General features: G+C 40.9%; 1 protein-coding gene across 1 annotated transcript in view; it reads left to right on the top strand.

Annotated features, from left to right (window-relative positions):
• Positions 1-5,978: 5,978 nt before the first annotated feature.
• LAMA1 (laminin subunit alpha 1) overlaps positions 5,979-25,450 on the top strand; it is a 97,966-nt gene continuing 78,494 nt past the window's right edge. The window contains exons 1-2 of the mRNA XM_054515054.1: positions 5,979-6,062; positions 11,442-11,502. Of these exons, the coding sequence (XP_054371029.1) occupies positions 5,979-6,062; positions 11,442-11,502 (145 nt within the window). The remainder of the gene's footprint in view (positions 6,063-11,441; positions 11,503-25,450) is intronic.

The raw sequence follows: 25,450 nt of genomic DNA on the forward strand, positions 1-25,450 counted from the left end.
GTGTCTCTGTAGTCAAGTGTGTGTAGTCAGCCATGTATGCCTAGGCATAATATAGGCATGTAAAGTATTTTTGCAATATAATAAAATAGTTCTGTATTTAATTTCAAAACAGAGAGTCTGAGAACTGCACTGCTTTCTATCCAATGCTATTGGGTCTATCCAATGCTCCATCGAAGCAGAGTTCCCAGGATGAAGAGATCTAGGAATTACAGTCTATATTCCTCTTCTTATTAATATCTTATTATTAAAGCACTTTTATTGTGCTAGTAGCTGATGTGCCTTTTTATTTAAATTGGGGAAGGACCCTGCACAACCAGGCTGTGATGATGCTTCTGTGCTCTTGTAATTCCTGCCCATGTCCCCTTCTTGGCAGGGCTTCGGACCTCTTTGCTGTAGACCTTGGTACCTTCTTCTGAGCAGCCTGACAGGAGGTGTCTGGACCCTCTGCCCTTCCTTTAGCTCCTGGGGTAGATTCCAGCTGGTAATAGGTGGGTGTGACAGACTGTTCACAGCCCCTGGAAAGTGGGATGGAAGGGTACCACGAATCCTAGGTGCTGTCAGTGTGAGGGGTGTGGAGCTGCGTGAATATGGGGCCATATACCAGGAATTGGCGATAGCTCAAGTTTTAAAAACGCTCTGTGTTATGACAATTATGGTTCTAAGAAAAATATGAATTTACAGTTTCATGTTTTGTTCTGCTGCCCCTTTGTGGCATCCAGACTGTCCTGGAGCTCCTGCTTTTCTCCAAAGCCAGCCCTGCTATCTGGTGAGCACTTCAGTTCAGGCAACTCCTGAGGTCAGTGAAGCTTGTACCATGAAGTAGCCAAGCTCTTGTGGGACCTTGCTCTTGGGGGCAGCTGATGTGGTCTTTTCTGGCTAGGCAGGAGGCACTCAATTTGCTTGTCCCTTTTCCACTGGCCTGTGACAGTTTTGTGCAGGCTCCTGGAGCAGCTGTTTCCCAGATTCCTCTGAAACAGCAGTTTTTCTTGAATCCTCATGGAAACCTTTTTTTTCTCAGAGCCAAGTAATGTGGAATTCAAATTACAGCTTGAAATCACTTTCAGGAATAGAAAGGGCAAAGACTTGCTGCTGAAGCAGAGTGTCAGGCTACCAGCTGTGGAATACCAGGAGGAACCTGAGAGATGTCTTGGCCTACATCTCCTTACTGAGTTGCACTTCCAGCCTGTCAAGTTGTTGAGGTAGTGTCTCTGTTGAGAGGAAGTTGTAGGCAGGGTGTGCTGTGAAGAGATTTTTGCTTTGAATTTACTCCTCTCTTTAATCTGTCTCAGCTCAGATTTATTAACCTCTGGACATCCTACTCTGAGGGAGGGAGAAAAATACTTGAAGATTTCTGGGGAACAGCTGAAAAGTTATCTAAACCAGCTTTTAGTAGTGACTGAATGTTTATATTAGTGGCAGACAGGCAGTTTATTGTATTGTTTTTACCTCCATACAAGGGATGATAATTTCCAAAATGCTTTTTCAGAACGCTCGGGAGGTGCTTATGAGATAATGAGGCAGAGAGGCAGAATGGGATTCCAAGTGTGTGCAAAAAGCCCAAGAAAAATTAGAAACCCTTTGTTGTACAGTACAGTTACAGATAAAAATCTTATTTAGCCATTTGATGTAGCTTTGTGTGTGTTTATCTACTGGTAAACAGTATACCTCCTTCTGGAAATGATGCCAAATTCCCTCTCCCAATTCCAGCAGCTGTTGCATCAGTGGTGTTCACAAAGTGTAGAAATGTCCCTAAATGCATTGGGAGTGGGGTGGATGGTAAGGTGGGATGGTGGGATATGCAAGTTATTAAATGCTATGGATGAGGAAAAGCACAGCACCGCTGACAGCTATGAGTGCCCCCGCTGCCCTCTGGGGTCAGGAGGTGACCTCATGCTCCTGAGGGGCCTGAGGGAACCTGCCATTAACACAATAGCTCTGCCTTTAGCACAGCAACACAGACAAAAGCTGAGAAAACATAGTTGGTGTTCTCTTGGAGTTTACTTACGTGCAGGATAGCAGAGTGGTTCCATTCAGACTCAGTATTTGGGTTTTCTCTGTTTTGAACTCTCCCAAACCTCTGCTTTTGCCAATGGCAATGTTTTTGTCCATAGTTTATTATCTGTGGATGGCTGGATTAACATATCCACTTTGTGCTACATCATCCTAACTATTAGGATTTTCTATTCCTTTGTAACTGATGCACTCAGTCCTTAAGACAAATGTAATTAATGAAAATAGGTGAGAGAAAAATCAAGATTTTAAGAAGTTCCCTATAACCATATCTCTGAGTATTTTTCTGGGTATTTACAAATTTTGTCTTACCTTTCAAATCTGTTTGCTTGCTTTATTTTGACGTACATTTTAATTGGCAAGACCAGTAAGTGTGAGGCATTCGGATATTATGGTTCCTAAAGCTTGTGCAATCTCTGTCTTTCTTTCAAGTGAAGCTGGAGCAGCAGCAATTTTTTTTTTTTTTGAAATTTAGATGCTTCCTGTGCTATTTGAATGTGTAGTTCTACTAGCTGTGTTATGCATATATTATATAGTAGCATTCAGAGTCTCAGTTTGTGCAGATGGTTTTTGGGGAATGTATAAACATGCACAAAAGGGCTCTAAAACACTTTCATTCTTGCATTTCTTCACTCATTCGTGGTCTTACCTGTACCACAGCATTCCATTTTCTCATTGGGTTGGTTTGTCAAAGACTAAGAAATTTCTAATCTTCTCCTTGGAATACCTGTTGCATTCACTTAGGGTAAACATGAAGTTACACTTGCTTAAGAAGCTGAGATTCTCATCTCTCCTCATAATTGTCAAAGTTCATTAGAAACCTATGCTAGGAAAAAATTATATTAATGGTGCCGTACCTTGCAATGAGGACCATTCTGATTGCCTGGTACTTTGTAATACCAGCAATGAACTGGGGGAAAGGAGCAATAGAAAACACTGTAATCCTCCAAGAATGTATATACTGAAGTGAAATTTCAGAAGAATCCCTTTTCTTAGGAAATTACTATAATAGGCACTGAACAACAGTGATATCCTCCTGCAAACTAATTAGATGGCAATTTTTTTAGTTGTATACAGATGTTTAGTGAAACTATAATAATCAACTCAGATGATAAAGTCCAGAGAGGGATCTCAATTTACATTTCATAGCTCTTGTATAATATTCTGATGAGGATAAATACATGTAATAATAAACTGGCATTTATCATTGCATGGTTGCAACAGAGTGCTCTTCAGAGTGCTGTTACTTGAAGAAATAGTTAAACTGATCATAAAGCTGTAAACTGGCAGATTTTATGTTGTGCAGATGCTCCCTCTTTCCCCTTCCTTTGTACTTGGCTCCCAACTGGTGCTTATGATCCTGCACAGAGGATTCCTTAACCTGACCTCTATGATTTTAGACCAAACGACACTTTGGCTCTTGAAATTTGTTGACTTTTCTCTCCACAGATGTTTTGCTTTGCTCCTCCTTGCCTGTCCTGAAATTTAAGAAGTTCCTGGTGTGAGCAAAGAATGGATCTGTTGGAAGGGACAGATGTGGAGTGTTATTTATTTGCAGGCTTGAAGGCCTTTGATAAGGTTTTATGGCAGAAATTTTTCATTTTATATCTCCTTGACCCATAGATATTTCTCTTTGTCTATGTTTTGAATATAAACATTGCTATACTTTCTCAAGTATAACTCATAACTCTGAGTTACACAATACGAAATTGCTTTTATGTAAAATATGTAACTCACTATTATTTTCCTTAGTTTCCTGACTTCCTTGATCAATAAAAAAAAAAAAAAAATCTCCAGCCAACCAAGCTGAAGTCCAAACTCTGCAAAAGAGCTGCCCACAATTCGAAAGATTGCAGCCTAACTCTGCTCATGTAACTCACACATATTTTTGTATTCTGAAATATGGTTTTTAATACAATAACACAGAGAGGAGCACAAGGTTTTCCTAAAAAATAAACAGCATTTTTTAAACAAACATACTTTTTTTTCTTAAAAAAGAGGGAATTCGCATTTGAGAAATGGTATCTGTTGACTCGATTTCCCCTGCCTTAACTGATTTTTGGCAGAGAGTTCTTTTCCCAGGAAAGTGTTCCCTGCTGCACCCTCCTTGAAATACTCATTAAGGAGTAAGCTCTGTGACCTGACAAACCTTAAAGCAGTAAAGCCTAGTGAAGATGAACTTTCTCGAAGCACCAAATAAATGTGTCTATCTCAAGAAATCTCTACAACCTTTTTGCTATGTTTTATGCTAGTTTCTTAAGGTAGCTGATTATCAAAAACCTGCAAAAATTTCCTATTGGACAAAAAAGTAATCAGCCTCATAGTTTAGCAGCTGAGAACTCATTTAATTTACAAACATGGCTGATTTGTTGTGGTTATGTGGAACAGGGGCTGGAAAAGTATCAGCACGGGAACGAAGTTTCAAAGGTGGGGATGAGAAGTTTAAAAGGAAAGCCGTAACAGATATTTATTTATTTCTTTATTAACACGTGAAGATATCAGCCGTATGGAAAGGTTGTATGTTGAATCTCTCCCTTCCCACACTTTTACCTTGTTATTTCTCACACTCATCTTTCCCTTCCTCCTCTTCCTTGCAAAAAAAATCCTCGGTTCGACAACTACGGCTTTCCTGAACTTTTTAGGCACGGGGCTTGGGCTCGCCGCACCCCGCGCATCACCCGCAAGATGCGGTCGGGACCGCGAGTGCCTCGGGGGAGGTTTTGCGGGGCTGGAGACGCGCGGTGCGGGGCGCGGGGTACCGAGCGTGTGAGGAGGGGACAGCGTGTGTGAGAAAGGGACAGCGTGTGTGTGAGCAGTGGGGACAGTGTGTGTGAAAAGCGCGTGTGTGTGTGTGTCTGAGGAGGAGACAGTGTGTGAGTGAGGAGGGGACAGTGTGTGTGAAAAGCGCGTGTGTGTGTGTGTGAGGAGGGGACAGTGTGTGTGTGTGAGAAAGGGACAGCGTGTGTGTGAGGAGGGGAGACTGTGTGTGTGAAAAGTGCGTGTGTGTGTGTGAGGAGGGGACAGTGTGTGTGTGAAGGGGTGTGTGTGTGAAGGAGGGGTTTGTGAAGGGGGATCTGTGAGGAGGGGTGTGTGTGTGAAGGGGGATCTGTGAGGAGGGGGGGATCTGTGTATGTGAGGGGGGGTGTGTGAGGAGGTGTGTGTGTGAAGGGGGGTGTGCGAGCGAGCCCCCGGTGGTGCGGGGCGGGGCGGGCCGGGGGCGGCGGGGGAGCACATATAAGGCGGGCGGGCTCGGCGGGGCGGGCAGCGTCCCTCCAGCGGCGGCATCAGCGATGGGCAGCGGCGGACGGTGGCGGCTGCTGCTGGCACTGCTGGCGGCGAGCTCGCTGCTGTGCGTGCCGGGGCAGGGCCAGCCCCGAGGTGAGCGCAGAACGGGGGTGCGGGGGGTGAGCAGCTTAATGCAAAGCAGGGCAGTGCCTGCGGGGGTCTGCAGCCGCCCGCCGCGTCCCGTGGCAGCCTTTGGCTCCCGCGGGGCTGGGGCAGCCTCGGCAGTGTCCCCGTCCCCGTCCCGCCGGGCACGGCCGCTGCAGGGGCCGCGTTGGGCGGCGGAGGCAGCCCGCTGTGGGAGGCGGGCTGGGGTCCGGCAGTGCCGACCGCACGCTTCCCGACGGCCTCCCCCATCTCTTTTATCCCTGCTCTCTTCCCCCGTCTCCACGTTTTGCAGCCGCCCTCCCCCACTTCCCTGAAGTCCTTTCTCCTCCCTCGGCGGCGGGGGCCACTCCGCCCGGCCGCCTCCGGGGCCGCCCATTCCCTTTGTGGGAGACGCTGTGGAGCGGCAGAGACCCGGGGGAGGAGGGGGCGACCCCGCGGCTCCTGGGCCAGGGGCTGCGGCGGCCCAGGGAGCCCCTGGCCGAGCCTCTGTCCCGGCGGGAGATGGGGTCAGAGCCGGGTCCGGGCCGCTGTCCTGGGGGTCCATCTCTGGGGAATGAGAGGAGCCGGAGCCCCGAAAGATGCTGCACGCCGTCGGTAATACAAACCACATTAAGCTCTGTTATAAGGAGCGAGAAGAGTCCCGAACCACTTTCCGGGCAGAGGTAGCATGAAGAAGTAATGGAGACAATTTACCAAAGTTTTCTTTTTTTTATTGCACGTGGGCTGACCGGTGCGTTGCGGCCGGGACACCGGAACGCTCCGCGCCGAGTTCTTGCCCTGCCAATGACTTCGTCACACGCATCCTCTTTGTTCCAAGTGCCGTAACTTGGCTTGTCCTGGTGAGACCCAAGTCGCTGAGCACATCGGCTCACTCTGTGCCTGGGTTAACAGTGATTGACTCCGCGGTGTGCTGGGTCGTGATGGGAAGCGCTGGTAGACACCAGATGCTCTCACCTCGCCTTGGGTCAGCTGCTGCTGGAGTTCACCACAGAATTTCTGCCGATCCCTACTCCCTGCACATGAATCCCCAGTCCCATTAGGTCTCTATTAAAAACCAAAAAAAAAATCTCGAATGGAAAATGGTTGGAAGGCATATGTTGTGCAGATGCATGACTTGTTTTCTTTATGGTGAAATAGGGTGTTTGAGATGGATATAGGATGGGAGATTAGCATCTGGATGTTTACAGGGTGCAGTAAAAGCCAGTGTTTATTAATATAATTGTGTATACAAAATAACCCCTAGGTAAAAAGGACAAAATCAAGCCCAAGTAAATTACAGAGGCCATATGTCTCAGCTTGAAAATAAATATGCTTTACTTGGCTTATGAAAATTCACTTGTAGAAACAAATGAAATGCCAGACAAAGTGATATAAATTTGGCTTTTTAGTTTTTTTTTAAGGTACCAGCTTACATCAAATAACCTTAATTCAATACTAATTCCTATTTGAATATATATGATAACATGCAGTGTAAAAGTTAGGAATTTTCCTGAAGCTTGTCATGTATTGGTGACAAGAGCGAATACCATTTTTGATTTTTTCATTGACATTTGCAGTGATCTCACTGCAGAAATGTGCTGCTTTTATATAGCAGCCCACGGGTGCTAGAGGCATCCGGATAAAATACTTGCTTTTTATGTCAGTGATTGAAACTACCAATATCTTTCATTGCTTCTAAGCCGCCCCTCCTGGGAATATTTAAATTCATAATTACGTTTTTCTAGTTGAAAGATCAGGTCGAGAGACCATTCCTCCTATTAGATTAAGTTGATAGAATTTTTTTTCTCAGCGTGAGAGCACAGATCATCCGAGGGAGCTGTGAGTTTCAACCCCCCTGGTGGTGAACTGCCTTACAAAAGCCACAATTCAAGATAACTGATCCTAAAACAATGTGAGGAATGTGATGCAGATTAGAGTAGCAATGTTGCTTTTACAGAAAGTAAACAACTTAAGCTCAGAATTGTAAGCATCTTGTTGAGGTAAAAATACATTTTTTGTAGGTTTCTCAGAGCAGTTGTCCAGAGAAGTTTGGGGAAAAGGTATCTTGGCATGGCGGTGGAGAGGGCTGTGGTAAAACTCAAAGCATTTCTTGTTTTTTCTGTTCAGTTTTGCTTTTGTCCTGTCAGCAAATGACAGGGGGGGTACCACAGCTGCAAGGGTCTGTCAGAAAGTGCTGAAGTCCATTTTAAGGAAAAGAAACACACGGTACTGAAGCCACTGCACTGAACAGCTTTCAAAGTTAATGATTGATTCTCTCAGCCTAAAGATTAATATCTACATAGCTGTAAAATTTAGTTGGAATTTTAATTACAGGTGTTTTGTTAAAGTGTTCCTATCATGATGAAAAGTTTGGTTTGCATTTTCTGTTGAGTCTTTTGTATTCACTAATGGAGTAACTCTTCATGAAGCATGTAACTCAGTGTCTAGATACAGAGGAATTATTTTATGTCAGAAGCAAAAAAGCCATTTCGGAGGCGTGTTGTAGCAGCTTTGCTCTGTTGGAATGCATTCTTTATTATACTGGAGTTAAGTGATACATGTCTTCAAAGTAGAAAGGAAAATCAGTTAATAATTTTTATCACTATTGCCTGTATTTCATAAATTTGACTCTGCCACTGCCAGGTGATATTTTTTCTGTAATTAAAAAAAAAAATCTTGCTACTGTAAACCTGTGGTAGTGTTAACTTGGAAGGCTGTAGTTGTAGACTAAATATTTCCTCAGCTGCATCTCAGTTTGTTTGTGTAAGCTGGTATGCTGAAGTAGCCTGCTCTGTTCCTGCCTGGGGTTTGGATAAGTGCTGGTGCTCAGGGAACTGAATGGCCATGGGAAGGTGCTCCATTTGGGCAGAGATGAGCATAGGAATTTCATATGCCTGCCACTCTTTGGGCTTCAGACCTGCTTTGCTTCAAGGATCTGGTTTAGTAAGTACTCTTAGGCTATGGCTAATACACAAATTATGACATTATGGTCAACAACCACATTTTTTTGCTGAAACATAAGTGATATAAATTACATTGTTAGAGCACATTCCCAGGCAGTGGGAGATTTATGTTAATCTCCTTAGTTTGAGATGGTTTGAACCCACATCTCCAATCTCTGAATAGAGCGCTGTATTACCAAGTTGCTGTGACAGGTAATGCAGAGGAGGAGTGTGTGAAATCTCTCCGGACCTCTCTCTGAAAAGGAGCTACTGTACAGCCAAGATGGCAAGTTTCCTTCCAGAAGGACAAAAAGCTGATGCTTCAGTTGGATCATTACAGTGCTCACAATGTAAGGAGAAATAAATCCAGGCCTCCCTCTCTTTTATTTATTTGCCACAAGCGGCAATAATGTGTTTGACTTCAGGAGAAAATCTTATTGTACCAGTGTCTGCTGGGATTTGTTTGTTTGTTTGCTGTTTTAGTCTTTAGTTGCTTTTTACTAGATTACTCAAGTCTGGCACCACTCGTGGGTACCACTCACCCTTCATCACCTAGTGAAGAAGGGCTCTTTGGTGCCTAATTCAGGGTGGCGAGTTCCACCTCAAGCAGTGATGTACTTTAATTGTAGGAGTTACACCTACAATTAAAGTACATTTACATCTTGAAACTCCCCTTTCAAGAAACTCCAAAGGGGTTTTGGAGTGTAGATTTGGTGTAGATTTGGGGTGTTGTAGATTTGGCTGTTAGTCTGTGAGCCTGGGTAGGTGGATCTTACACTCTCAGCTGCCTCACTACAACCTCATGCATTCAAAGGTGTTCTGTGCAGTGAAATAGTTTCTTCTGACACTTTTAAAACAGAGAGACAGACTTCCAGAATGTGCTTGGAGGAAGTTTTTCTGGAGTTTCAAGATTACTTGGATGTTGTATTCACAATTGTTTTCTGTATGAGGTGAAAAAGTATCTTAAGTGCTTCACAATACTGCATCTTGGGTTCCTGTATGCTAGTGGCTTGAATAGACCTTGTTGCCAACAGTCTTAAATATCAGTTTTTTCCCAACATCTGCAACAGAGTTAACTGTTCTAGAAAATGAGAAGGTTTATATTCCCTGCCAAGTTTGCCTTTACTTCTAAATATTTTCCTTTAACATTTCTCCTGTGTTTCCACCGATGTGGATATGGTTTCCTGATAAGAGAACACTAAAAGAAACTTCAAGTTCCTTGAGGCTTGTGGAAAACTTAAAAGCAGTGCTGTTTGCAGCTTGTAGTGTGAGGCAGGAGACCAACGAGCTAAAAATATGACAGGAGTTTGAGGCAGAATCACTTAACATTGTGGTAAGGTAAAAACTTCTTAATTTTTGGCAAAATTGGGTACAGTGGTATACTTGGCTTAAGTTTCCACTTTTTCTTCAGGGTTGGAAATCTCAGTTACAGTGAACCTGTACATCTCTTGTGTCTTTGGGTGGGCTAAGTAGCAGGGCCCCAAGATGCTTATTAGCTGACTACACTCTTATTTAAGTTCTTAGGTTGTGTGAGAAGTCTCATGTCCACCCACAAATCAACACAAGATGAAGGTGGAGCAACATAAATAATGAACCCAGAGAAATGAGCCCCTGCCAGGGCTCTCCTCTGACAGCCACTGGTGTGTTATGGGAGCAGCTCTTGAGAGCTCACAGGATGGGGGTGGTGGCAGTCGGCAGGGGTATGGGACCAGTCCTGGGATATATGGGAAGAACATTTTGGGATTGCACAGGACTAATTTTGGGATGAATGGAGGAAGGGCCAAAGATGCAGAGATCAAAGAGGTTGAGCAAAGAGTGAGTGTGTAGGGATCCATAGAGCGAGTGTGTGTGTGATGGGGCTAGTGTGCGTGCAGGGCAGTTTGTGCCTCAGTGCCTGGGGTGCACCTGTGGGCCCCTGGGGCTCATGTGCCAGATGCCAGCAGCGGGGAGACCTTGGGTGTGGGGGAGCACAGTTACTGGGTGCAGTGAGTCTCCAGCTTTGGGTATTTAAGAAATCCACATTGTGGATGGGCATTGAAGAAATCCATCTCTGTGTATGAATCCATGGTTTTCCCTGGAGCAGGGAACAGGATGAAACCGTTGGTGGTGGTTGCATTTGTGCGTTTCTGTCTTTGTGAATCTATGTGGCTGGCCATACCTATTTGCATATATCCATTGCATTATGTGTGTAGCTCTGTATGTGCCTGTTGGGAATACTTGCTCAGCTTTACTAGTGGCTGGGCCTGGGAACATGGAGCTGCAGCAGTCACATCTCTCTTGGCCTTGGTACACCTCAGCAAAACTGTGGAAGAGTAGATGTAATTCTGGAGCTCTTGGCTTTTGTTTCCTCTGAATCCATTTGACTGTCAAAGCCTTAATGTAGTGGACTTTATTCTATATAGCAATCTAAAAAGGTTAATTTTAGATGGCCTTTTGATGATGTCACCTCAAACAGAGGCCACATTGCTTGTCCTTGGGAATGCTGATTTTGTGGATACTATTGTCTTAAAGTTACAAGGTTCCCTAAGTTAATGAAAAGCAACACAAATATCTTTTGAAACTTTTATTAAGTAGAAATGAGGTTTTATCTAATTATAGGGAATATGTAGTGTAAAAAAGTAATTGATCTCAATTAGGGACAAATTTTGCTGGTTGAGACCTGACTTGTGGTTGGGGGGGAAGAAGAAAAATGTTTTTTTCTGGTAGTCTGGAAGGAACATCATGGACATTCTGTGGGGAAAATGTGCTTGGTGTTGATAAAAGCCCTAAATTTAAAATCTGCTTTGTGTTTTGTTCCCTGATTTATTTTGCAAGAAATCACCAACAAGCCACAGACCATTTTCTTTTTTCTTGGAGTACAAAGGTATGTGACAGAGAAAAATCCCATGAAAGCATTCTAAGTTAGATTGAAGATTAAGATAAAAAAATATTTGTCTGTCGTAAATATTTTCCCCATTCCCTGAGGGCTTAGAAAATGCATCTCTAGAAGTTTAGGGCTATCAGTGTATGTTAATCAGTTGTTGGTATTTGCTTCAGTCTCAGAAAAGGTCTTCAGGTGGGGTTTGTTGCTGCCCCCTACTTTTTTTTTTTTCCTTTTTTTTTTTTTTTTCTGTCCTGCAGACATCCCTTCCTGACCAAACAGAGGAACAGTGTGTGGCAAAAGTTTTGCAAGGCAAGATTGGTTAGGTCAGCTTGCAGAAATTGTGATTTGTTAGTTGGTGTAAACCTTAGGAGCACATCAGTCAAACTTTTTTATTTATGCTTTTAGGTACTTAAGTGATATCTGAGGCTCTGTACTGTGCCTCTGAGCTTGCAGATATGGGTACAGCCCTCTGTCTTTGAGATTTGAGGCCAGTGCTTAATTTGCTTGTGTGTCAGAGCAAAAATAAGGCTAGATATATCTGTGCTTATTCTTTCTTAGTTACTTTTGCTATTTAAGGACTTCAATGATTTCTCAGTCATTCTATGCTCTTTTTTAGAAGCTGGAAAAGCTGCTTTTCCCCTGAAAATAATTATTTTATACACATTTTTGAGTATTAAAAGCTATATACATAACAATTTTACAGGAAAACTGGAAGATTTCTTTTGTAATTATAGTAGAGATAAATAACAATCTGAAAATAGGAAAACATAAAATTTTAAGACTAGAAACTAACTCTCAGTATTCTAATAGCTAATATTATAGATGCACATAATTTTAACTTTTCTTTCTGATGTGAAGCAGCAGTTCCAATTCCTAAGAAGTGCAGGGCAAAACATAGAGACAGAATGCTTAGCTTTTACCTGAAAACCTGATTTTTTTCTTTTTATTTCCTTTTAAGTATCTCTGGAAAATCACAACTGTTCTAGTGGCCATGTGAGCTCAGAGAGCCATTGGAAGGGAGGTGGATTCATGGCAGGCATTTTCACCCACTGCCCTTTCCACAAGTTCGACTTGGCAGGCTTTGTAAGGCAGCAGCTAATGTGGGTCGATGGGCTGACACGGTTGGTTTTTTCCTTGTCATTTCTGGGCTTTTCCCACCAGGCAAAGGCCGAGAAGATCCCACTGCTGCTTTGTGTAAGCAGAGTAGATGTCAGCCTTCAGCAATAAATTCCTTCTGTTTTGTCATCTTTAACTTGTTAGCTTTTGCTGATTTTTTTTTTTTGAACTGTCATTCGATACAGTAACAACTCTGTCAGAGATATTCCCTAACCAATTCTTTTAGATTAAAGATTCAGATTTGAAAGTTGTTTTGCAAGCATAATGTAATTCCTTTCTGTGAACTCATTTATTGTGCTGCGGGACTCAGCCCCCATCTTGATTCCCACATGAAAATAAAGCTTAAAAAGCTGTTTAAGAAATGGTCTTCCCAAAGTGGAAACTTGTTTTTTCTCCTTGGCTCTGCCTGCATTTTTTATTGCTGCTTGCTCAAAAATGACCTTGAAAATAGACTGATGTCCACTACCTTGTTAACTGTATTTCCATAACTTTTATTTGCTCAAAGTGTGAGAGGACAGTGCAGAATCTGTGCAGGTAATTCAAAACAACTTCTCTAGTCTTGATTTGGTTCTTTGATTAGTATTTTTTCTTGTGGACCCAATGAAGCAAGAAGTTTTTAATAGCAAAATCCTAACTCTGCAAATCAGTGGGGTAGGTCTCACTGACTGTAAAAAACATTGGAATTCAGTCATTGAGCATAAATGTGAATTGGAGCTGTCATTGATGGTAACTTAGATAAGTATTGATTGCTTTTATCAGGTTTTTTGAAAGCATGCCTGGAATTTTGCCTTCTGTCACAAAACCCAAAGATGTGTGTAAAGAAATATTTGTGTGGGAAGGAGAGGAAAAAAGCCCAGTAACAACTGAGACATCCAGTGCAATTTGATTGTGGCTGGGTGCAGCCTTGCTGGGGAGCATTGGAGCAGGGATCCAAGTTAACCCTTATTTTTTTGTGGATGCTGGCAGAGTGAGATTTGCAGGAAGCACACAAGGTGTTGGGCAGGGTGGGGAGCCTGACTCCGCTTCTGATGCTCCCTACCCAGGCAGAGCTGCTGCCAGGCTGGATGGTGTGCAGCCAGGCTTCACTGACTCCTTGGGGGACTCCTGATCCACCTGGGGTATCTAGACAGTGAGTGAATTGGGAGGGTATAGCACCAGCAGTGGGCTTGTACTGTAAAAACCAGTTAACTGAATTCCATCTTCTCTGTTTCTGGCTCTTTCTTTACAGAAGTGAGAAATCCAGCTCCTGAAAGTGCTCCACTACTGATAAAACTATGGCAGGGATTCCACTGCATTTTGCTGTCTGGTTTTATTCAAATGCATGAATAGTTAAAGTGTGTTATGCTATTCTCCATGCCTCACCATTCATATTTTTACTTTCCTTTGCTGTGCTGTCTTTTGTGCATAGGACAGGAAGGCAGAAAAGGCTTGAAACATTGTGCCAATGCCCCTGAAGATTAGGCTGTTTCTACTTTATTGGCTGAGAAGGGCTAGATAACAGAAGTTTGATGTGAAGGTTCTTTGAATTGTCAAGATCTGTGGATACCCTGCTTTAAATTAGGGTTGTGAAATATATGCTGTTGAAATTTCTAGGATTCTATTTATTTACTTTAGCTTGTAGTCTCTTAAATGTGTGCTCAATGCCTTCAACTAGAAAACGCCCTTTAAAATATGCTGAAGAGATAAAAAATTTGATGGCGAACCGAAGGATTAAATTTACTTCATTGGCTTGGGGAGAGTTGCTGTGATTTTACATTACATCTACTCACAGTTCTTCATTCCCTCAGTAGCTGCTAACTAATGCATTCATTTTGTGTGTCTCTTTTAATTGTCAGAGTAGTTAAATTGATAATATAGCTCTTACAGCATAAAGAAAATGTTTGTATAGATGGAAAGCAAATCTGCTAAGTGTCTCTGTGTTTGTTTTTTTTTTTATATGTAGCTAGGTTATTTAGATATTATCAATAAATCTCACTACAACTTGATTAGAATTTTAGGAACCACACATTTTTTTGCTAATGCAAAAATGTGAGCTTGATACTGAAGCTGTCTTTAGATGTAAACATGAATTTTAAACTAAAAGTTGCAGGAATTAAGTAATTTCCAGACCTACCCCAGTTCATCTTCCTTGAAGTTGGTTTACAGTGTGCCAATGTTCTCCAGAGCAAGTTCATCAATGCTAAAGGCATGCAGCAAATGCACAGTCTGTCCTTGGATGACCACACTTTACTTGGGAGTGGTCACACTGGGGACAGCTTGGTTTATGCACATTTGATAACATTGTAATGGGGATATTTCTAATTGAAGAAATGATTCTTCAAAGTGCAGTGCAGGTTTTCAGTGGTGTGGTGGAGGCAACCCTTGGCAGGCAATGAGAAAGAGATGTGTGTGATGGGATGGGGAACTTCCAGAGGAATTGAGTATCTTTCCACAGTGATCAGCAGTAGGATGTGACCTAAAGGCAGCAATGAAGCAAGAGGTACCAAACACAGCTGCTGATGTACAGCTGTGTCTATGGGTATCTTGGTGTGGGTCAGAAGTTGCCATGCTGGTGTTCAGCTCCTGTGATGTGTCAGGTTGCTCAGAAAATTTGCTGTGGGTACTTGGTGGAAAGATCTGCTTCTTGCTGTGCTGCCATGGCTAATAGTGGTAATAGACACATCCAAGTTTGGCTGTTTCTGGTAGGCTGAGAACCCTGCAGGAGTGATAGGGAAAGAGGGTCAGAAAGGGATTCTTGGTGGTACAGTGGCAGGGAAGAGGTCAGGACGTTTGCCCCAAGGAGGAAAACCCTATTTGTATACCACAGAGTATTGACAGATGATACAATCTCTCTAAAATTTGAGCAGCCCCCCTTATCTTTTCAGTTCTTAAGGACAATGGGAAATAAGCTGCCCACTCTGCAGCTCTACCCTTGTTGCTCTGTTTCCCACAGTCATCAGCAAAAAATGTTTGGGGTGTTTCAGGCAGGATCCAACTGTGCCTTGCTATTATTTTAGTGTCACTGAAAACATTGCTGAATTTTAAATTAAACTACTTGAACTCTCAGTATGTAAGAATTTTCCTTAAAAATTGTGCTTTGGGCTGAAATGCATCATTCTTGTTTTCAGGCCAAAGGCAAAATACTTTCAGAACACTTGATTAAAATTCCATGCAACTGGCTGAGTTCTTGAGTATTAATGGCAGTACAGAAGAGAACTTGTTAAAATATTGTTTTCTGTTTCCCCCTTGTTTTTTGGGTACTTAAAATTACACTTTTTCAGGAATTTAACCCGAGTGACACAAATGCTTTTGAATTTCATTTCAAATAATGAAATAAGAATTTGCACATGGTGAGAGTTTGAAGCATAAAAAATGTGCAACAATTGACTTGGTATGAATTTTTTTCAATAGTTGCAGTTTGTGCCCTGTACATTTGTTAAACTGGAGATCAGCAGATGCAAGACCAAACAAAGCATGGTGATTTGCAGTTTTACTTTGTTGCCTAGAGTAAAACGCCTAGGAAAAAAATAGTAGCAAGATATATTTTACTTTTTACAAAGAGCAGAAAGCTACCTCTATCATGTTAAACAGTTGGTTACTACTGAAATAAAATTTTAAAAAATTGCCAAAAATACCCCAATAGGTTTTTCCCAATTAATCTTGAAAATTAGACATTGCTAAATCTTGTCAGTAGAGATCGGGGAATGACCAAGCTTTGCATGTCCTTGGGGTTACACAGTTGCAAATCCTTTCAAGTCCATTCAAGCTGGAGGAAATGTGCTTCCTTCTACCCAGGAAGATCTGGCACTGATACAGGGCTGTATATGCCCTGATAATGGTTTTGTGCCTGTTGGAATGAAAACATTTTTCTTCCGTGTCTGAAAACAGGAGAGCTGGTAGTTCTGAGATGCCAAAACCTCTTGAACTTGAAATAGTTTTTGTTAATAAATGGAAAAATTCTACTTAATTTAAATAGAAATTTGGCTTCATCTAACACAGCTGCAATTTCTAACATTAAGGAAGTGACAAATCTTTTTTTTTTTAATTAAGAAAATGAAATAAAGTTTGGATTTGTGTACAGGTAGTCATTAACAAACTTTCACTAAGTGAAAAATACATTTCAGACTTCCTTTGTAGTGCACCTACGTCATTTATGATCACAAGGTGATGCCAACTGTCTCAAGGGCATTTCTGACTGTTTTAACCTTCTTAGTGTTTGCACAGGGCAAAAAGCAGTAACTTTTTGTTTGATTGTGGTACTGAGTCACAGTACCAAAGTGAGTGGGACCTCTAAGCCTTTAAAATTCTTCTCAAGCTCAGGTCTCCTAGAGTTTGCTAGTGATAAATGGAAGTTTAGAATCAGAAGACAGCTAATAGATACTTGGATCATAAGTTCCTTTTTATTATAATGAATGATTTGGTGTGCAGACTGAAGCTGCACATTTATACAGGCAAATTTAATTAGGATTAAACCCAAGAGGATTTTCATTTACTAGACAGTTGCTTCAGGTTGAAAACTGGTGATAGAAAAGAAGTTCAGGGGGAGATATTATTTAAGGAATCATATTAAGGAGGCATGAGGGAAGTCTGCTATGGATCCTACATCAGTAGGAACAAAAATGTTTCATTTGTTGGTATTGGGGCACATCATAAGTGACAAGCGACTGAGGTCCCTAGTCTTTGACATGCCAGTCACACTGCCAGTGCTTCTGCTATGTTGCTCTAAGCTAATACTATGTCTTAGGCAGCATATAAGCAAACTGACAAGACACTGAAGTCTTTAATAGCTGTGGCTTGTATTTACTTCAGGTTTGAGCAAAGATTGTTCCCAACTGATGACTTCAGAAAAAAAGCTAGTGTACCGGTAAAAGAAAGAACAACCCCCAAACCAACAAGCACAATGATGCAGACTCCTCAACGTGTGGAAAAAGCTTTGGGTGAACAAGAAAGAACTAATTTCATGGTCTGGCAGGTTTGTTGTTCCTTGGCAGCCTGCCCATCTGTCAACTTGTGGCTCTTTTGCTTTGGTGTAAATGCTGTGACAATTTCTGGGCAGATTCTTGAACTGGCCAACAGCATACAAAAAATCAATACTTGCAAGACATGACTTGACAGAAGAAATATTGATTATAGTTTGGAAATGCATGATAGAATACTCAAAATGACTTACCTTTCATATCAAGTTGTACTGTCTGATGCTGAAAACAAGCATGAAATCTAGGGTTTTTTTATTCCACTACTCCTTAGTTTGTGCTGATCGAAATAAGCAGTAAGTTACTGTCAACATTGAAGGTATTAGAAATACTTGTGATAGATTTTTTTATTTTTCCCCAGGAACTAATTTTTTTTCCTCAAATCCCTGAAATTTGTGAAAGGAACAAGCCATAATACTAGGAACCACGTTCAAGGTTGGGATGTAATCTATGAAACCTATTGAATTCATCAGTGTTTTCTCTGCTCAGGCTGTCAAAGATGATGTGCACTCCTTTGGGAAACAAGGAAGCACATTTATAGGAATGTCTGGTTGGGGCTGAAAACTTGAACTTCTTCAGTTTCAAGCATCTGCACCCTGACCATATCTTTGCAGCCTTATCCTCTCCTTAGTTTTCCAATAATTTTGTATATAGCATGCTTCATACACTTTGAAATTTAAATATTTTTTTTTTAGAACCCAGGTTTTCTGCCTTCCTTTGGAAAAGAAAAAGCACTTTTTTAAAACCTTGTTCAAATTCTGTTAGATTGGGCCCATCAGCCTGGCTATATGCTGGTGCTTGGGAATTTTAAGGAAGACATGTAAGTTATGCCAGACACTTGCTCCTTAACCTTCACAAACTATATTGAGGAAACTAGTTGTGGGAGAAAAGTGCAGCTGGTGTTCATTCTTGACTGAGCAAACTTTTGCTTACTTTGGTTCCAGTCTGAGTTTCATGGAATTTTATTAATCTGTAGTGTTACGACTTTATTAACTTTATTAATTTGCAGCGTTGTAATTATTTTCAATACATTTCTGAGCACACAATACTAATTAGCACATCATCTAGCCTAAAGGAGACCACAGTAGGTAAAATGCTTTTGCTGTAGTATCCTGTCTGCATTATGGCCCTCATTAATAATGCTGAGTGCACATAAGCAGCTACAGAAAAAATATTTGGCAGAGAAGACTTTGCCATTTAGAAGAAGGGGCAAGGTTTTGTCCTCTGTAGCTTGTTTGTGCTCTAACAGCTTGTGGAGTTCAAACAGAGTGTTTTTTGTCACATTAACTGGTGTAATGAACTTGTTTTGTTGTCCTTTTTTCTGGGGCTCCAGTTGGATTGCTTCAGTGAGTTTTGCAAAAGCTTGAGTGGATCAGAGCTGTAAAGTAATCAGCAGACTGTTCTGAAAGCAAGTGGTTGAGTGTTCAGCAAATGGCTGCAAAGTAATCTGTTTTACAGATAACCTGAACTCATCCAGGGTCTGATGTGGAGTATGCTTCAACAGACCAGGATCTTTTACTTACCTTGGTGTGCAATGCAAGCAGAACAGCAGTACCTGGAAAAAATACAAAACTTATTCTCATGTGTGTTAACAAAACTGTCAAGAGTTTAAGAAGTTATTCTACTCCAGTTGGCGCTGATGTGGTCTGAGGATCCAGACTGTTGGAAAAATGCAAGCTGCCAAGAACTCAAAGGATAAGAAGTTTAGAAGATGGACTGTAGAAAGATTGAGAGGATTGTTTACATAGTCTGGAAAAGGGTGTGTGATAACAGCTCAGGTAAACAAAAGTTGTAATCAAGATCATGACTGATGATGAATGCAGCAAAGAGGACTGAAAATTTGTAACTTTTAAAGTAATAAAGTGTCCGAATAGACTTGTCAAGGATGTTGAGGAATAGCCTCGTTGGAAGCTCTTGAGAACAGACAAACTTAGTGTGTTCTTACATTAAAAGCTGATTAAATTAAATAAATGTAATCTTCACTATCTAGTATTTCTGTGATTGATTCATTAGCTTTGCTCTACAGCATGAGAAGAAATAGAGAATAGGTTTTAGGAAAAGATAATGCTCTGTCATGGTAGAGGTTTCTTTTAAAACTGAAGTAGTTTTATTTAAATATTACAAATTAAAATTTACAGATGTTCTGCTAAAAAACCCTAAACATATTACATAAATCCTGTAAACTTGATGTTTTGCTAGCAGAAATTCTCCTCTCTGTTGAGCTACAAAAACAGGAGCGATGAGTTTCAAAATAATTTTTAACTAGTGGCTTGCTACCTAACCTTACTGTGTAAACTGTGGTGAAGCTTTCAGCTTTTCAAGTGGGCTAATGCTGCAGCTAACACACTTTAGGCAATGTCTCCACAAAGTGGCTTATAAGGCAGGTTGAGTGGTAAACCCACATTTCTTGCTGACTGTAAGAACAGAGAATTAGTATCTTAATTCCTGTAGTTGGAAGTTAACAATTTCAGCCCATTTATTTTAGGGAAACCAGCCTAGATATTTGATGTGATTACAGGGTAGGATTCTGATGAAAGTGTATAGAGAAGGTTAAACTAGGGGCGCTTGTTGGTAAAATATAATGAGGGTAAATCTATTGAGCAGGCTAGGAATCTGAACCCAAGCCTCATAGTTCCAGGGTTTTTATTTAGTAAACTCATTTAATCCTAAACTTGAATAAAACAGAACAACTAAATTAAATCTGTGCTATTGAAAACAGTCTGAGAATGTTACCAAGAATGTGACCTCAACTTCTTTGTGTAATGCTATTACATATTCTATACATTCTAATACTGTGACATTTTATTACATTTTGTCTTTAGTCTATTTGGTTCTCCTGAAGTGCATCAAACTATTCTGAACTGTGTACTCTGTGTATGTTTTCAGTAAAGGGAGAATCCATTGCTTGTGAGCAAACGTCATCATTCCCAGCTTGTTATGAGCTGCTGGTTGCCTTTACGTTTTTAAAAAATGCTAACTTGCAAATGAGATTAGACCCCTTCAAGTATTTCTGTGTTCTGAAAAATTACACAATAAAAGCTCATTGTTACTGAACACATCAGCTCTTTATGTTTTTTAAGTCAGATCTACTTTGTTCACTTGCAAATTACTGCTTTATTACACTCAGCACAAAAAAAGCCAAAATACTTGGAGAGCAATCAGGCTGTTGGCATTGCTGAATGTCTCGATGTTGCTCACTGAAGTCTGGTTTAGAGTCCTCATTGTATACACTGATGAGCAATCCAGAAAACTTTCTGAACTCAGTCCTTGGCTTGCTTCATATAATCTTTTGTGTTCATTTCCCATTAGTTTGTCTTCTTTTAAAAAGAACCCCAAGAAACCCCTCCCTAATTTAGTTAGCTTTCTAGAAATATCAGACAGATCAGTGAATCTGGATTCAGGAAGAAGTTGTCTTAAACGTGGCATTTCTGAAAGAGTTTTGCCATCCTTACTGCGTTGACCTTCATACCAAAATGTATTATCTTTATTGTGCTTTTGAATATATTTGGTGGTGTAGTGAATCCCATGTAGAATAGAACTCTCATGTGCATGCTTCTGTTTGTGCAGCAGTTTGTAAAATAAATGATTTTAATCAGCTATGCCTCTTCAGGGAAGATTTTTATTCTTGGGACTGTCTTCCTTCACATACTGTTTGTAATAAGTAGTTTTACCCTATCACACTGTGAGGATTCATACAGTTAAACATGGTCAAAACCACAGATCATGCATGTGTTTTGCCAAAATGCACAAATCCACTTATCTTCTACCCAAAACCCAGTGATTAAATATTATTAGTTTTCTGATTGAACAAAATCATTAATCAGAAAATGCAATTGGAGTTTCGTTCAGATATAGCTGTATAAAATGCAGCCAAGGGTCCTACATTGAGAAAACTTAAATAGAAGGCAAAAAAGAATGTCTAAAAAGCCTTTGATAGATGGCACAAAAATGCATATGATTTCCATATTTGCATTTAATGATGGATCTGTGCTGTGGGCTGAGCATGGAGAGTAGACTGCACTGATGCTGCTCTACATGGACACGATATCTGAGCTGGACAAAATGCCCAGTAAGCCTAGATATGTCAGACTCATTGCACAGTACTATGGAATGATTATAATTGCTGTGATCTGCTTGTGTGCTGTAAATCAGGTGTATCCAGAATGAAGCCAGAAATATGTGTTGATGGCAGTTAGAATTACCAGAATCCTGCAAATGTCCCAAATTCTTGAAATGGTGAGAACTTCTATATATGTAACAAAGATAAAGCTTACAAACCCACAAAGAATTAACTTGAGTCCCCAGGAAAGATGGTGATATTTACATCAGCAACGAGGAGCTTCTGAGGACTTCTGTATAATCTGGTTTAAAGAAGAATAATTCCCAAAGAAATGTAGGCTGTATGCTCGACCATTAACTTTACAATAGAAGGATAGCTGTCCTCGCTAGAGATGTCTTTTACTTAAGCAATACCTGCATGAATATCAGTACTTTGTATCTGCACCAATAAGCTGCATGCTCCACCTGTCCCTGTTACTTTGAGGAATCCGAGTCAATAGGCATATTGAAGCGCATAAAATAGAAATTGCCTCATCCACCTTAAAGCTTTTTGCCTGTCTTCTTTTCCCCTGGCATTCTCCATGCTGACCAACTGTTCATCATTTGAAAATGTTACAACTGGCTTTATTATGAACAGGACTTTTTCCTAAGTTTTGCTGAAATGCTGATGCTATGTCCTTCACCATAAGGTCTGCCTGCTAGCTGTACAACAAATCCCTCTAACTTCATAATTACTTGTAATTTCTTGACAGATTGATTAGCGTAAAGTGTGGATGCGACAAATTCTGCACTGTCCACATTGCAGGTCACCTTAGTAGGAATGTAATTCCCTCCATTTCCTCTGAGCTTGAGGTCTTTTGTCTCTCTAGGAAAGCTCTGAATGACATAATTCTGACAATACCCCCTCATATTTTCAGTTCTCCCATATTGAGTTTTAGTCATGCATCTGGCTAAAACCAAGTCCTTACAAATGAGAGCAACTTGTTTGAACTTCTAATGAAAACATTGTGCTTAGCTTTTTGTGCTGAGCGGTAGTGAACCAATTGTTATTCTTTCTCAAGGTCAAATTAACATCTACACACTTCATTTTCTGGCATTGGGGTGTGTGCAAATCTCTGGTTTGAGGCAAATGAGCATCTGAGTAGCTGGAAAATAATGAAAGAGTTCACCTTACCATGAAAAGAGCTGGCCAGCAGTTAGAAGTAAATGAGTTTAGTTTAAAAATTCTTCCAGCCTTTCTCAGGACCACCGTAGTCTCTTGCAAAATGCTGAGCAGTAATTCCCATACTTTTGCATGGAGCACTTGCCTTCCTTTCTAGTGGGAATAATTTAATAAATCCAGTTTAATCTATCATTTGTGCTGTACTTTAGATAGAAAACCTTGAAAGTTACATGAATGAAGGGTCTAGAGGATAAGTCCTATGAGGAGGGACTGAGAGGGCTGGGGTTGTTTAGCCTGGAGGAAAGGAGGCTCAGGAGGGGCTTTATCACTCTCTGTAACTACCTGAAAAGGAGGGTGTTGCCAGGTGAGGGTCTATTCTCCCAGGCAACAAGTAATAGAATGAAGGGACATACACTTAAGCTGTGCCTGGGGAGATTCAGGTTTGACCTCAGGATCAGAATTTCTTCATGGGAATAGTTGTTAAACATGGGAAATGAACAGCCCAGGGAAGTGGTGGAGTCACTGTCCCTGGAGGTATTCAAGGTATTCATTCTGTGTGGCACTTGGTGTCATGGTCCACAATGTGGTAATCAGTTAGAGGTTAGACTTGATGGTCTCAGAGGTCCTTTCCTAAAGACTAAATGATGCTCTGATGGCCTTAAAAATGCAAATATCATTGCTAAAATTTCAGTTTAATGAAATCTGTTATCTTCTGATGGAGTTTTATGTCAGTTACAGCCACTGGCATTTCACACCAAGACATGATGACAGGCCCCTGTTTATCTATAAATGGCTCACTTAAGTGATTGATTCTTTGGTTGATCATCTTTATCATACCTACTGCTTCCTACAAGGCATAAAAATATCTTAGCAGATGTTTGGTTTCCTGTTTTTTTGGGGGCAGGGGGGAGGGTGAAGAAGTGAGGGAGAAAGGAGATTGGCAGAGCAGCATCTAAGAGCTTTTGAATTCCTGACTGAGTACCCGGCTCTCCTTAGTAAAAGAATCAAGGGGAGCAATGTTCTTTGAAGATGCAACTAATCTATTTGAAATTTACCTTTTTTCAATTTCATTTGTTACAGATGCTTATTGTTTCCTAATAAATCATCTCCGACACTGTTCTTGATCTTTCCTGAAATCAGTGGCTGCACCTCTGCAGTTTGCCTTAAAATTGAATTGTGGGAAAGAGATTCAGAGGTGAACATAATCAACTAGGATTTGAAGAGATGCAGTACTTTGCGGGACAATGCTAACAACCTCTTGCTTTCATTTGTGTCCTGGGGCAAATCTCCAGTGCAACTCACTTGGATTGAAGTGCTCTATTTTTATGTCTGTGGGACCCAGAAAATAGTGTTGCTATTCCTTTGGCACAAGTCTGTTGACTGGTGGTTGTTGGAGGCAAATTATTTCACTGTAGCAAATGGAAAGAAATGGCAGGGCTATTGTATAATGTGAGTGAAGGTCATGGGTGACCTGGGAAGTAATGGATAGCTCTTGAAGACAGGCTGGTAGACCCCTGCATGAACAATAATTAATACTGAATAAGAAAGATTTCATATCATTGGAGAGCAGTGTTAAAAAAGGTACCCTCTTCAACCACTGAGCATTCTTGTAGGAGTAGGAAAACAGAGGCAGCATTTTTTCTTTGGCTCCAGCTTTACATCTGGAGATGCACTGCACACATACTCCACAACGTGAGAGAAGCCTGTGCAGAAAATATCTTACTGGCAGAAGAGCCTCACTAGAGTAGTCATTAGGATGTCTTTAGCATCCTCATCTGCATCAGATTTAGGTGTAATGAGAACAAGGCATCTGACCTAGTCTGGATTTAACATAAATGAAGTCGGGATTCAAAAAAATACAAAGCTCCATCTCTCTCCTATTAAATTTCAAGTATAGCACAATTGAAAATACACACTTTGTTATTCATACGGTGGTGCAGAGGGTTAGAATTTAGCCAAATTTTCAATAGCTGAAGGCAAGTCTTAAATAACACAAACTTTTCTCCAGGATTTCTAAGGTAATACAATTACTGGCCAAAGGTGCTTGAAAGGAATATTGAATGTAGCCTTGTTGAATCACAGAATTGTTAGGGTTGGAAGGGACTTTTGGAGGTCATTTGGTCCAATGACACTGCCAAGGCAGGGTCACCATGAACATATAACACAGGAACTTGTTCAGGTGGGTTTTGTGTGTCTCCAGAGGGAGACTCCATAACCCCTCTGGGCAGCCTGTTCATTGCACTGCCACCCTCAGTGTGAAGAAGTTCTTCCTTATGCTGAGGTGAAACTTCTGTTTTAGTCTATGGCCATCACTCCTTGTCCTGTTGCTGAAGAGTGCTGAAAAGAGCTTGGAACCCTCCTCTTGGCACCCGCCTTTGAGATATTTATATGTATAGGCAGCTAAGGAAAGCAAAACTTTATTATTGCAGTCTCTTTTGATGTATATTGTGTATAATGAAGTAAGAGAATTCATGCAGTTTTACTAGTGGAATAGGAATATGTTTTCACAAATCTGGCTTGATTTTTGGTTTTTTCAGATTTCCTTTTAACAGAAGCCAAATGATTGTAATACCGTACTATTGCCACACAAGCAATTCTTGTGGCATTTTTCATGTGCCATACCTACTCTCTAGATTTTATTTTAGCCCACTGGATTTAATCTCTAAAGACAGGACTCCTCTTTCCAAAATTGCTTCTTTTTCAGAGTTACTTATGAGTGGAAATGGAGTATCTTTGTTACACCATAACCATGCAAGAAATAAAAGTTTTTAGCTCATGAGGGACAGCTGGAAGCTGATTGAGAAACTGTGCTTAACTTCTGTCACAGACAGTATTCTAGAAATTTTATCATCAGCCTCCAAAACAAAGTAAAACATTACTCCTTTTCGAAAAAGAGCAGGATTTCTGGTCTGGTAACTGTAATCTTGAAATTTAGTCTGTTGTTACGTTATTCCAGTGCAGAGAAGCAAAACTATTT

The sequence above is a fragment of the Molothrus ater genome, chromosome 1 (genome assembly GCF_012460135.2).
Source record: "Molothrus ater isolate BHLD 08-10-18 breed brown headed cowbird chromosome 1, BPBGC_Mater_1.1, whole genome shotgun sequence".
Classification (NCBI taxonomy): domain Eukaryota; kingdom Metazoa; phylum Chordata; class Aves; order Passeriformes; family Icteridae; genus Molothrus; species Molothrus ater.